Source organism: Adiantum capillus-veneris, chromosome 10 (genome assembly GCF_014529385.1).
Source record: "Adiantum capillus-veneris isolate H3 chromosome 10, ASM1452938v2, whole genome shotgun sequence".
Classification (NCBI taxonomy): Eukaryota; Viridiplantae; Streptophyta; class Polypodiopsida; order Polypodiales; family Pteridaceae; genus Adiantum; species Adiantum capillus-veneris.
The window spans coordinates 125,094,976-125,108,326 of record NC_140940.1 but is presented as its reverse complement, the minus strand read 5'-3'; the positions used below and the strand labels follow the sequence as shown (position 1 = coordinate 125,108,326).

The window sequence follows — 13,351 nt, the reverse complement described above, 5'->3', positions numbered from 1 at the left end:
ACAACTCGACTAAACAATCTCATGGTGGTCGGTGTGACGAGTGGAGGAGAAACCACCAAGGAGGGGCATAATGCCACGTAATCTGTCCACCTATAAGTGTGAAAAAGAGTGGGGATCGTGCCCAACGCCGAAGGAAGGCAAAACGGCGATCATCGGCTGCTCGAGATGCACCTAAGGAAGAATCCCACTGCCAAATCAGGGTGTGAATGATATCCAGCCAAATGGTAGTGAGGGTATCCTGAAGGAGCTGTGGAGCCGCACTGAGAATGTGTAGACAACGAGCTCTCGAAACATTCCATAGTGTAATACTAGTGATGACTGAAAAAACCTCATCACGTGTCTGAGAATCCCCCTGCCAAGCAATCTGTGGTAGCATAGCCAAAGTCCCTCGCTGATAACCAGCCGAGGTAAGCATAAAGGCTGGATTTGTGTCTGAGCCCTTGTAAAAAAGATGGGGGCCCGGCATCGGCATCAACCATGAGACAGATCCCCAAGTAAGAAATCCATGCTGAACATCTCTCTCTCTCTCTCTCTCTCTCTCTCTCTCTCTCTCTCTCTCTCTCTCTCTCTCTCTCTCTCTCTCTCTCTCTCTCTCTCTCTCTCCAACGTTTTTGGTGCGCGTGGCTCACACCCTTTCCGCTGCTCACTCTCACACCTTGCTTGTGTGCCACACGTGTGCCTGCATAGAATAGAAAAGCTAGCAATAACACAGCCAGAGGGATCCTCTACGAGAAGAGAGACAAAGACAGCCGAGGCAGACAGAGGTGCATTGGATTTCGTAGGCTTATATTCCACAGATGAAATCCCTACTTCTTCAGATGCTCCCTCCTCTTTACGACCAGGACAGCCCCCACCCCCCTCTTTCTCCTTCCCCCTCCCCACTGCAGCCTCACTCTAGGAATTTCAAAGGATACATTGTCGAAGCCTGATGTTTTTCGGTAAAAATCCAGTGTCGGTATTATAATCGGTATTACCGTTGGTATATATTGACTATGAAACCAGCGGTAATAATGAGATGGGCCTAAGGGCTCGTGGACACACAGGTTTCTGATGCTAGTTCCCTCACTGGACCAGATTTTGACATTGAGAATGGATAGTACGATCCAGGTGACATTTCTCTCCCACTCTTTTCGGACTCTTGCGTAGATGAGATTGAGTCATTTATAGATAGAGGCGGCTTCTCTCTCTTTTTTGGGAACACTCAACGGGTACGTCCAATTGATAAGTGTCCTACTCTACCAAACAAAGCGATGTCCTAAACAAAAAGGATCCTTCATGAGAGGGATGAGGGATAACTCTCAACAGTGGGGTTAGGCCATTATTAAACAGTGTGTTTCCCTCCCCCAAAAGAACTTGTGCCTTACCCTCGCCCGATGGAGCTCTCACACTCCTTACTCTCAAAGATGTGGGAACAACTCTGGGAGGAGACCAAGTAATATCATTGTAGGTGCAAGACCCGCGCCCAGGCAAGTGATATCCATGTCCTCTCTCCATCTATAAAGGCAATAAAAAGCTTTACTCCAATCCATAGGGCTCTACACACCCCATCTAGTTGGTCCAAGGTCTCAAACCGAGCCCTAAAGCAGCCTCGGTCTTCACAACCTCATATTTTGTAAAATTAACCATTAACAATCCACAACATAAACGCAAGGAGTGATGCAAAACACAACACACTTGGTGCAATTTTGCATAGTGTTAGTCCCTAGTTGAAACTTCCTATTTGTGCCCAACAAACCAATGCACCAAAAAAAGAAGAAGAACACTTTCTTCTTTAACAATTCTTATGTGATCTTAGATTTCCCAGTGCTCCTTGCACATACCTACAAGATTCCAGATGCAAAGTAAAATCTGTCATTTCAGAAATCAAACAAGGTTGAGAATCGAAACAAAAATCCATGTTCTATTTGCTAGGAAAAATCTCACATTTACCTTTCAGCAAAAGTAATAGAATTAGGGTACCCATCCACAAGACTAATATATCAACATCCATAGTGTTAACTACATCCCAACTGATGTGACCAATTCCCAGTAGTGGGGGTGAAACTACTAATCTATTGGCATGCATATCCCAGTTTGTATAACTTACCGGATCGCGAAATTGCTTATTAACTTGCTCAATCACTTCCTGAATCCCCTCTAGTTTACCCATAATGGCATCTTCCCCAAACTCATCCTCTGCACCAAACATTTGTGAAACCTAGCACATCAAAGGACAACTGTTATTGAAAACCCTTGTCAGTAACTTTTGCTCATAGCTTCAAGCAAACCTTACTTGGCTGATCAAGCCTCCAAATCTGTTTTTCAAAGCCATCATCTTCCCTAGGCCTTTCTCTAAGGTAGAAGGAAACTGTAACAGCCGTAAAGTATGGCCTGTTGGAGCAGTATCAAAAACGATAACTGAATAATCCATTGTTTGGACTAACCTACAGGAGTAGAGAAAATAATTTGTTAAATTATGAATGACTTTGTTGTGAATCATGCAAAGTGGCATGAATGTAATAAATTTGAGCCATACAAGGACCCCATACTTAAGCATCTCTGCAAAGCTCATTGCCTCGTCAATGCCAGGTATTGCATTGGCAAGTTCTGAAACGATTCCACCACCTTCAACATTTTCAAAGTCTTCACTTTCTACGTTTGGATCAACCTCCTGTTGCCGAGGCCCAAGCAGAAGAGTTTTGTTAAACCAGGCCTAGAATTCATCACTCTTCTGCTCTATTGAAAACATTTGAAGTAGCATAAAAGTGCATACCATTTCAGAAAAGTGCTCAACATGTTGCATAAGAAAACAGAAACATGGCAAACTAACAGATCCTTGGCTAACAAACACATAGCCACCCCCTTTATGACCTTACAAAGGAGAAAATCCTTTTTATATGGGAACTCAGACAGCAGGAGGCTTTTCAAAACTTTAATACCTTCTTAGTCATGGATCCGTTAACTTTTTTCTTTTTCTTTTTTCAGAGGGTTTGGGGCGGGGGGGGGACATCTTTGGGTCCCCATTACTCTTATCTACAAGTGTCTACCTCTAATTCTGCATATGAATGGTTTTACGTTGAACATTGAACAGTGTAACAAGAAATGTTTCGTGTTCCGTTGTTTCATGGCGTTTCCTTTCGAAAATGCCAAGACGAAACACATTTTCTAATGGTTATAAAAAACCTAATGTTTAGGAGTCTAGTTACTAGTAGGTGGATGCATCCTATCTACATGGTCACACAAGTGGTAAAATATGTTGCACATCAAGTACTCTTATGGCTTATTCTGAATTTTGAAAATTATACTAATTTTTCTTTTTAACCTTAAAAAGGTGTTTCGTCTCCCTATTTTAAGTTTTCAAAACATTTCCAGCATTTCGTATTTCGTTTTGTTTAGATAGGACGAAACGCGTTTTTATGTGACACTAACGCGTAAAGTATTATTGCAATTCTCATATTGCGACACATATCCATACACAATCTCTTTCTTTTTTTCCCTTCTTCTATCAAAATAAACATCTCAAAAGCCCAGGCTAAAGATAAATGTGCAAAGTCGATCACTACAGAGGTCTAATCCCAAAGAAGTTCACAAAATATACAATGGATTATTTCTTGGTTTTCCAAAAAGTCTCTCAGATCTCCTAACATTAAAATCCCCAGGAACCCAAACGGGTTCAAGAGAAGCAAGTGTTATCTCTACTATGAAGAGCAAGCCTATAGAGATAGCTCCTGTGGTGGATCCATAGTTTTTTCATACGTGTACGGAATCCATACCGTACGGTTTTGTACATTCTTATATGGATCCGTACAGTACAAGATTGCAATGCCCGAAAAAAAGGCGAATTTTGGGCAAAGTTGCGGGAAACGAAAACATGGAAACAGAAATAGAAACAGAAACGGCAAAGTTTGAGAAAGTTGAGGCAGGGAAACGCCACATCAGCCAAAGTGTGCTATTACCCATGTTATAGGATACAAATATGACCACGGATATACCAGAAAAACACAAATTTTGATAGATTATGAGAATTAAGATACAACATCAAAGTCGCTGCTGCTGCTCCCTCGCGTTTTTCGCCTACACTACCTCGCCATCCCTAGCTCAACCCTCCCCCTCCCGCCCCCTTCCTTCGCCCGCTGCCCTCCTCACCTCGCCACGCTTCCTTCCCCCCCACCCTGTCCCGCTGCCCCTGCTTGCCATCACGCTCCATCCCCCCCGCCTCGAGTCTCTGTCTTTGTCAGAGCTGGTTCATAGCTACACCGACTCACCGTACAGGTGTGAATTCAACGCTGGTTATGCAGTGTATTTTGACTGTTTTTCAGCCATACGGACGCCAAAACCATTGGGAACAGTGCTCCATGGGGGACTGTTTAGGGCTGAAAACAAGGAAAAAACCAGTAAATACAGCGAGCTGAATTTACTGTTTTTGGGCAGAAATCAGAGGGTTTATGCCAATGGAAGTGCGTTCTAGCAAGGGAATAGGTTTCGCGCAAGTTTTGGGGCTGTTATGCTGCCAAAATTCGGCCAAAACAAGTGGTATCTAGTTGGATACAGGTAAAGAAGTCCCAGGACTCTACTTTGTAATTTACCTCTCAAAGTATAAAGAAATACAGAAAGGGGCGCCAATTTTGGGGCCTACCGTTTGTCGGCGTCTGCTCGGAGCATTCTAGCTTCCCAGCCGTGTGTATGCATAAGTGTTAATACCCGTCACAGGATCCCTTTGCAAAGTGCTCTGTGAGTGTGTCTAAAGTAAAGAATTTCGGGTGAAAGCCAAAGCCTACCGCCCCACGGGCCGATTTCAAGGTTCCATTGTCGGGATATCAATCACTTTTTCCTCAAGAAGTGAGCCTCGGTTGTTTTGCGTAAAGACACAGAGTACAAGAACGCGGGATTATGCTATGGCCGACAAAGGGAAGGACATTATGGAAGGGGGTTCCCCTTCAAGGACAGACAGGAAATTTTGCATGTTAGCCTTGCCAAAAAGTAGTCAAATTAGGGCTGATTTTTTGCTGCGTCTTTACGGTTTGCAAGTATGAACTAAGATGAGATAGGAAGAGGTCTCACGGTAGTAGATTGGCCCCACTAGATCTTCTGCGCGAGTGATGCGCGTCTCCCAGGTGACACGCTGCTCGCCGATTCTCTGAGGCAATTGCTTTGATTCTTTGACGCATTGGTAAATTGTCACAAACGGTGACGTGGCTGCCCATCACACACTCTCTGTCCGCCCGGAAAAATTGCACACACGCTGAAATGATGACGTGGCAAGCTGGAAAAGATGCCACATGGCAGCATGTACGGATCTCCGTGTTTTACGGAAAGCTAAGGCAGATTTTTTGCTACGCAAATCTAGCTGAAGAATTTACGCTGGAGCTTTTTGAAAGTTGCTTTATGTTATTAAAGCATAAGAGAAAGAACCTTTGCTTTATTTTTATGAACGCTTTTAGAAACCTAAGATTTTGATTTTTACCAGCTTTTGGGACTCTGCTTTTGGTATCCCTTGTACTCTTTTAAATACATGGGCAGGGCCTCATAACTCCGGGCATTTGGACGCAAAGTCTGAGTATGAGCGTCTGCCCGCACTCTTGTACTTTGAACATAGATTAATACAAAAGAAATACCAAAAGGGGCGCCAGTCTTTGGGGCCAATATCTCTAGGCACGGAACTCCGTCGGGCCAGTGTCGAATCAATTGTGAACTGTGAACTGTTTGAAGTGACTATTTGTGGTGTTGTGGTAGATTCTCGACTTGGAGTGTCAAAGTCTGTTACAGTGGTATCAGAGCACAATCGATTTCTCTTCTACAGAAAATCCGATCCCTTTTCGTGGCACCTATGGCTTCAGGCAAAGATCAATCGACTTCCTCTGCATCCGGCGTTTTTCGACATAATTCCCATAGTGAGCTACCTCGCTCTATCAAATCACTCAAACATTATGGTTATCATCACCCTTTCAATGTACATAGGCGTGTGTGAGTTAGGGGGCTTTCCCCGTATCTTCTTAAAACCCTCAGCTAGCTAGTCACTGGGCTAGTTGAGTCAAAAAAATAAATAAAATAAAAAATATTATAGACCATTTGTGTGTATATATTTCATTGTATATAAGACCTAAATATAGAGAATTTTCATAATTACTTTGGTATTTATTTAAATATTTCTATCTAAGTGAGCGTTATTTTCCTATGTATGCTATGTACATTGACTCACCATTACCATAATCTTTCTTACCTATGTATTCTATAAAAAATCATTTCATTGCAAGCTTCTCTTATTTCTGGGTGAGAATACACTCCAAGAAAACACCTCAAAAATACCTTTCACCATCAGTCAAAACCTTTCACTAAATTCCTATTTCCGAAAAGTATTTTTTCTTATCTCTTGTAAATAGATATACTTCAATAATAAAAAAATGAGAATCCTCTCATTTGATTTCTTATATTTTCATACATCTTTTTTTCCATTTTATATTTATATATAGCTGACACTATTCTGAATTCCATGAATAGTTTATATATACTACTTTGTTTTTTTCCATCATATCCATGTATTATATTTATGCATAATCCACAACCATGCATATTTTCAAACCCCTAATAATCAATTATGTCATGCTCTCATGCAAGGAGGGACTCAGCTTTGGAGCCATATGAAAATTCAACAAAAGACGAGCCACTCAAGACTTTTTTGTAAAGAAAAACAGGCATTTTGGTGGGATTTTCTATATTCATCTCCACTCCGAATTTGAAGCGGTGGTCAAAAGAGAAAATGTGGATCAAGAGTTCAATAATCACCTCAAAAATTTTCATAATTTTTGGAGCTACCACCGGTGAGGTATGATTTTTTGATTGGATCCCAGTCTGCCCACTTTTCTCACAAGTAGTCCATAGTCTTCTCTCACCTCTTTCCATACTTCTACACACACACACACACTCATTCCTCTCAATCCCTCACTCAAACCTGCACCTTCCATGGTTACTCTCTCTTATTCACCATTAACCTCCCCTCTTACTTCCATAGCTCTCATATGAGCTCTACATGTACATACACCATCTTTATGCCTCTCTCTATTACTTCCAAAGTACAATTCCATCTTACCCTTTCTCTATATACATAAAATTCAGAATGTAAACCATGCTTAACCTCTGCAAATTGAGAAATCTCATCAACCGAATTGCCATTTTCATCGCGGTAATCAACCTTGACGACGGTGGCATAAAGAAGAGAAGAAGAAAAAGAAGAAGATAATCGATAGTCATTTTGGGAACCTACACGAATAAGTACTTCTTCAAGTTTCACCATCACAAGGATTTCCTCCCTTCATTCAACCATCTTACTTCAACCATCCACCTCATTCTACCCATTGTAAATATATCATTAACTTTTTAGTCATTACTAACACTGACCACTAACATACTAGCACAAAATAGCCATTGACCTAACTATAAAAGACACCTCACCTCAAGAAGTAATGACTAACCACTAACATACTAGCACAAAATAGCCATTGACCTAACCATAAAAGACACCTCACCTCAAGACATGTGCATAGTAACTATCTCTCTCTCTCTCTCTCTCTCTCTCTCTCTCTCTCTCTCTCTCTCTCCTTACTTAAAACTCTACTTTCACTTTATCTACCATCAATAATGCTCTCTTTTGAGCCCACATCCATGACTCAAGCAGACAAAGAAGGCCCGCAATGTTTTGATATTCAGAAAAAATCATAATCATGATTTGTTAGCTTGTAATTTAGGATTTCCAAATAATCTTAATGAGAGTCTCCAATCTATAAATAGACCCTCTGCTTCTTGTAAAACAACCTGCAATATCTCACACAACACCCCAACACTCTATGCGTGAGGAGAGACTTAAGCGTAGCAACCACTTTGTGAGCTTCACTCTTGGTGTAAGAGAATCTTTCAAGCTACACATTGCAAGTGAGAGAGCGTGAGTTCAAAATCTCAAAACCACTATTGTATATGTTCCTCCATTATCAATAAATTGAGGTTTGGTGCATCAAAAGCGTTATTCGACGTTCAAATCTTCGTCCTTCCACGTGTGCGGTACGGTTTAGTAAATTGAAGGTGGCTTGTGTATTTTGAGTTTCTATCGTTTTATCTTGTTTTAGAAAGTGTTTTAGTGTGTTTTTCATTGCCGATTTTGTGTCCATTGTAAGAGGGTATTGTGGTGAGAGGTCTCCCACACCCTAAGACAGTGTGAGTGTGTTTGCAATGTTTAGCATTCACTAAGCATTGAATTAGTTCTGTACAAGATCTAGGATAGCATCATAACGAACCATCTCTATTTGCAAGTCACAAATAAGGTATTACGCAAGATCCGTTTCTCTCTCTCTTCCCTTTTCTCTAGCCATTTTGTGTGCGTCTTGGTGTGAAGTTGTTTGTGTGTGTTTTGTGGTGCATCTTCTTGGTTGTGACAAAATCTCTCGTGTCCTAGTTCGCATACCATAACTAGGTGGTGCCCCTATCTTGTTTGGGTTTAGCTGTGGATTTGTTGTTGTGTTGAGCTTGTGGTTGTCCCAGCCCCAATTGAGCAGCACAGGAGTCTTGAGGGGTGTTTAGAGGTCGCCTCTCTTGTTACCCTCCCCGGACCGCCTCAATTTTGGTGTCCCCACTGAGGAAGACTTTGTATTTATTGTTGTTGTATTGCATGAATGCTTGAATTTTGCATAATCAAGTAGATTATATGAATCATGAAAACTTGTATGACCCAGTTTAATTTCAAATCAACAAAATTGATCTAGAATATGGTTTGGATTAGCATAACATAAGAAAGGAAAAACATTTTCACTTAAGAATCTAGAATTCATGTTGAAGGCCTTTCAAAACTTTGTGTAGTTAGTTGTAGTTGATGTCATGAGAGAAAATGATTGTTTGGAACTAATCTTTGTGTGGTTCTAGCATTAAGAGACTATGACACGTTATATCTTTGAGGATATCTCAATCTTCTTCGGAAATCTAGAAGAAGATGATGATTTTCTTGCTGATTTTAAAATGGTTTGCCATGTCCTTGGTAAAAGAGATGACATTGAAAAAGGGGATTTTTTGTTGCTATGCCTTAGAGGCAACGTTGAGCAATGGTTTTGGAGTATGTCTTCTCAGATTGAAGATGGATATACCCAAATTTCCAAAGCTTTGAAGACGAATTTCTCTAAAGTTCCAACGACGGAGAAAGCATGGGCTTCATTAGAGAGAGTTCAACAACATGGTGAAAACTACTATGCTTATCAGGATATTTTTTCTCGTCAATGGGGAGGATGTGGATTTAGTTCTACATTTCCAGATTATATAAAAATGGAGCAATTTATTTCGGGTTTGTCTCCTTTCCTAAAGACTAAGGTCACTTGTAGTGGACCCTCTACCTTTGAAGAAGCAGTTACTGTAACAAACTGCTGACGTGTCAAAGCCTAAAGAATGGAGCCAACTTACAGATGCCGGTCGAGGGGCCTAAACCCTAAGAAGAACAAGCAGTAGAAGAAGTGTCACAGAGTGAGGACGTGGTTGCCCTAACTGCTGAAATCCTAATTCTGGAAACCCTAACCCTAAAACCTACAAACCCTAATTTCTGCAAGAAACCCTAATTGCTGCAAACCCTAATTCTGAAAACCCTAACACTAAAACCTGCAACCCTAATTTCTGCCAAAAACCCTAACCCTAACCCTAAGGCAGCAAACAAATTCCGACAATTGCGCTGACATGATGACGTGGCAGGCTGTACGAATTTCCATAAATTGTGCTGACAGCTTTTGGCATTGCTTTTTGGACCAGAAGCTTTTGAGTTTCAAAGCTTTTCATGTAAACTGCTTTTTAGGCTAAGGGCCTTTAAATATGAGGCTAGGGCTCATTCTCTGGCATGCTTCCTGGAGAAGGTGCAGAGTCTGGAGTACCGGCTTGTACTTTGATGATGCAATATAAAGAAATACCGAAAGGGGCGCCAAGGTTTGGGGCCAATACTCTCTGGGGTGGAATTCCGCCACTCTGTGTCGCGTGTCGTCTCTCTCTCTCTCTCTCTCTCTCTCTCTCTCTCTCTCTCTCTCTCTCTCTCTCTCTCTCTCTCTCTCTCTCTCTCTCAGTTCAGTTGTTATTGAAGTGCTAAAAGTTTGTTCGGTCTATTCTTTTCTATTGGCACGTGGTGTCCGCCTTGTGACAGTTACTATTGCCCGAAGGAAGTTTCACAAGTACTTCTATATCAAAAATGGTTTTCATCATGCTGGAAGAACCAACCATCATGAAAGTGTTTCTATCAAGGAGTCATCTCCTTTGTCATACTTGTCTCCTTCTACTCCGACAAATGTTGAAGAAGATATTTACATGCCAACTGATTATTCAAGTGCTTAAGTGTGTGGCCGAGATTCAAATGTGGTATCTCTTTCTTCTACCTTTATCACAAACATGAAAAAATCGACACAAGATATCTCAAATGACATTGATGATTCAATAGTGGATATATCCAACCTTTTGGAGAGCCAAATTCTAGTTAGAGCAAAAGAAGCTTTTGTGCAACATGACTCTATGGAGAATGAAGACCTTGAAGGTAACCTTGATCTTATGGAATGTTTTGAGAGTGTGTCTTGTCTTAAAAAAAAGAGTGAAGAAGAAGATGAAATCATAGGTAGGGAGATCATAGACCACATTGATCATAAAGAGATGATTGTGTACATGGAATGCCAACTCCAAAACAAAGTAGAAGAGTGTGAGTTGAATCCATGTGAGGATAATCTTCAAGAAGTGTTTGAGGATGTTGAAAAGCATTGGTATGACCCATGTATGTTAAGCATGGAGTAACCTATCATGTTAGAAGCCAAAGTTTTCACAAAATCAAAATCATATCACACAAAGTTTTTTAATCATACAACAAAGGTTCTTCAAAGATAAAAGCAGACAAAGACAGACGTTACATGATCTACATGTTGTGTGATCGGATAAATGGTATATGAATGTACCATTATCTAGGGGGGAGGCTAATGATAGCCGTTTTTCGGCTCTCCATAATTGCCATAGTGAGCTACCTCGCCCTACCAAATCACTCAAACATTATGGTTATCCTCACCCTTTCACTGTACATAGGCGTGTATGAGTTAGGGGGCTTTCTCCATATCTTCTTAAAACCCTCAGCTAGCTAGTCACTGGGCTAGTTGAGTCAAAAAAATAAATAAAATAAACAAAATAAAATATATTATCGCCCATTTGTGTGTATATATTTCTTGTACATAGGCCCTAAATATAGAGAATTTTCATAATTATTTTGCTATTTATTTAAATATTTCTACCTAAGTGTACGTTATTTTCCTGTGTATGCTATGTAAATTGACTCACCATTACTATAATCTTTCTTACCTATGTATTCTATAAAAAATCATTTCATTGCAAGCTTCTCTTATTTCTGGGTGAGAATCCACTCCAAAGAAAAACCTCAAAAATATCTTTCACCATCAGTCATTGCCTTTCACTAAATTCTTATTTCCTAAAGGTATTTTTTTTTATCTCTTGTAAATAGATATACTTCAATACCTTATATTTTCATATATCTATTTTTTCCATTTTATATTTATATATAGCTGACACTATTCTAAATTCCATGAATAGTTTATATATACTATCATGTTTCTTCCTATCATATCCATGTATTATATTCATGCATAATCCACAACCATGTGACCCGTAAAAGGCGGACAGTGGTATTCAGTCACAACCTTTTCCCTCAACGGCTGTGTAACGCACAACATAGTTTTCCTCATCAAGTAGCCATTCCGAATAGAATATCTCGCTACTGTCTCCCCATCCCGTATCCGTGTGAAAACGTCTGCAAAATCCGTATCTGTGGCATACTGGTCGACCATATCCTCGAAGCTCCTATGATGTATCGCGGAAATAGCCAGAACCAACGGCTTCCGAGACAAAGCATTTGCCACTAAATTCTTCTGTCCCTACACATGGACAACCTAGAAGTGAAACTGTGACAAGATGTTCGCCCATCGCATCTGCTTTTCCGATAGCTGCTTCTGTGACAAGTAGCGTAAACTCTGATGGTCTGTAAAGACAGTAAAATCCGCTCCGAGTAGGTAGTGCTGCTACTGAGTAAGAGCATGGATAACCGCCAAAAGCGCTTTCTCATAAATCTGTGCTGTCAATTCCGGCCTTGAGAACAATCGGCTCTCGTAGGCAATGACATGGTCTTCTTGCATCTTGCATTAAGACCGCACCCAGACTACGACCACAAGCATCACAATATACTTCAAATGACTTCTGCAAGTTCGGCAAAGCCAAAACTGGTCTCTTAGTCAATTTCTCTTTCAATGTTCGAAAGGTAGTCACCTCTGTGGGCCCCCACGAGAAAGGGACTCCTTTCTGTGTCAAGATATGCAAAGGGGAAGCAACCTCTGCAAACTTTCGAATGAACCGCTTGTAGTACGAACGCAATCCCAAGAAGCTTCTAACTTGATGGACATTTTTCAAATTGGGCCAATCACGGATAGTCTCTATCTTGGCCGGATCCATCTCTACTCCCATTGCTGACACAATGTGTCCCAAAAAGTGTATCTCTGGAAGGAAAAATTCACTTTTCTTCACATTAATCACGAACTTGTGATCTCGTAATGCTTGAAAAACTTGAAGCAGATGTTCTCTATATTCTACCTCATCCTTGGAGACAACAATGATATCGTCAAAGAAAGTGCCAACGAATAGTCCGTACTGTCTAAAAATCTTGTCCATCATCCGATTAAATGTCTCTTTCATTGGTTAGGCATCACCAAAAACTCAAATAACCTAAAAGTCGTCCAAAGGCTGTCTTGTAGACGTTGAGGCGGTCCGGGGCGGGCAACAAGAGAGGCGACCTCTAAACACCTCTCAAGGCTCTCGTGCTGCTCAATTAGGGTTGGGGCAACCACAAGCTCAACACAACAATAAACCCACAGCCGAACCCAAGCAAGATAGGGGCACCACCTAGTTATGGTATACGAACTAGGACGCCAGAGAGATTTTGTCACAACCAAGAAGATGCACCACAAAACACACACAAGCAACTTCACACCAATACACACACAAAATGGACCAAAGAGAGCTAGAGAAAAGGAAAGAGAGAGAGGAACGGATCTTGCGTAATACCTTATTTATGACTTGCAAATAGAGATGGTTCTTTATGATGCTATCATAGATCTTGTACAGAACTAATTCAATCCTTAGTGAATGCTAAACATTGCCAACACACTCACACTGTCTTAGGATGTGGGAGACCTCTCACCACAATACCCTCTTACAATGGACACAAAATCGGCAATGAAAAACACACTAAAACACTTTCTAAAACAAGATAAAACGATAGAAACTCAAAATACACAAGCACCTTCAATTTACCAAACCGTAC

At 40.8% G+C, this 13,351-nt stretch overlaps 1 protein-coding gene across 1 annotated transcript in view; it reads right to left on the bottom strand.

The window, feature by feature from the left end:
• Positions 1-13,351, bottom strand: part of LOC147449584 (P-loop containing nucleoside triphosphate hydrolases superfamily protein) — a 123,138-nt gene that overhangs the window by 48,453 nt on the left and 61,334 nt on the right. Inside the window, exons 2-4 of the mRNA XM_086522012.1 lie at positions 2,529-2,650; positions 2,273-2,423; positions 2,087-2,197 (exon numbers count right to left, since the gene is read on the bottom strand). Coding sequence (XP_086378138.1) covers positions 2,087-2,197; positions 2,273-2,423; positions 2,529-2,650 — 384 coding nt within the window. The remainder of the gene's footprint in view (positions 1-2,086; positions 2,198-2,272; positions 2,424-2,528; positions 2,651-13,351) is intronic.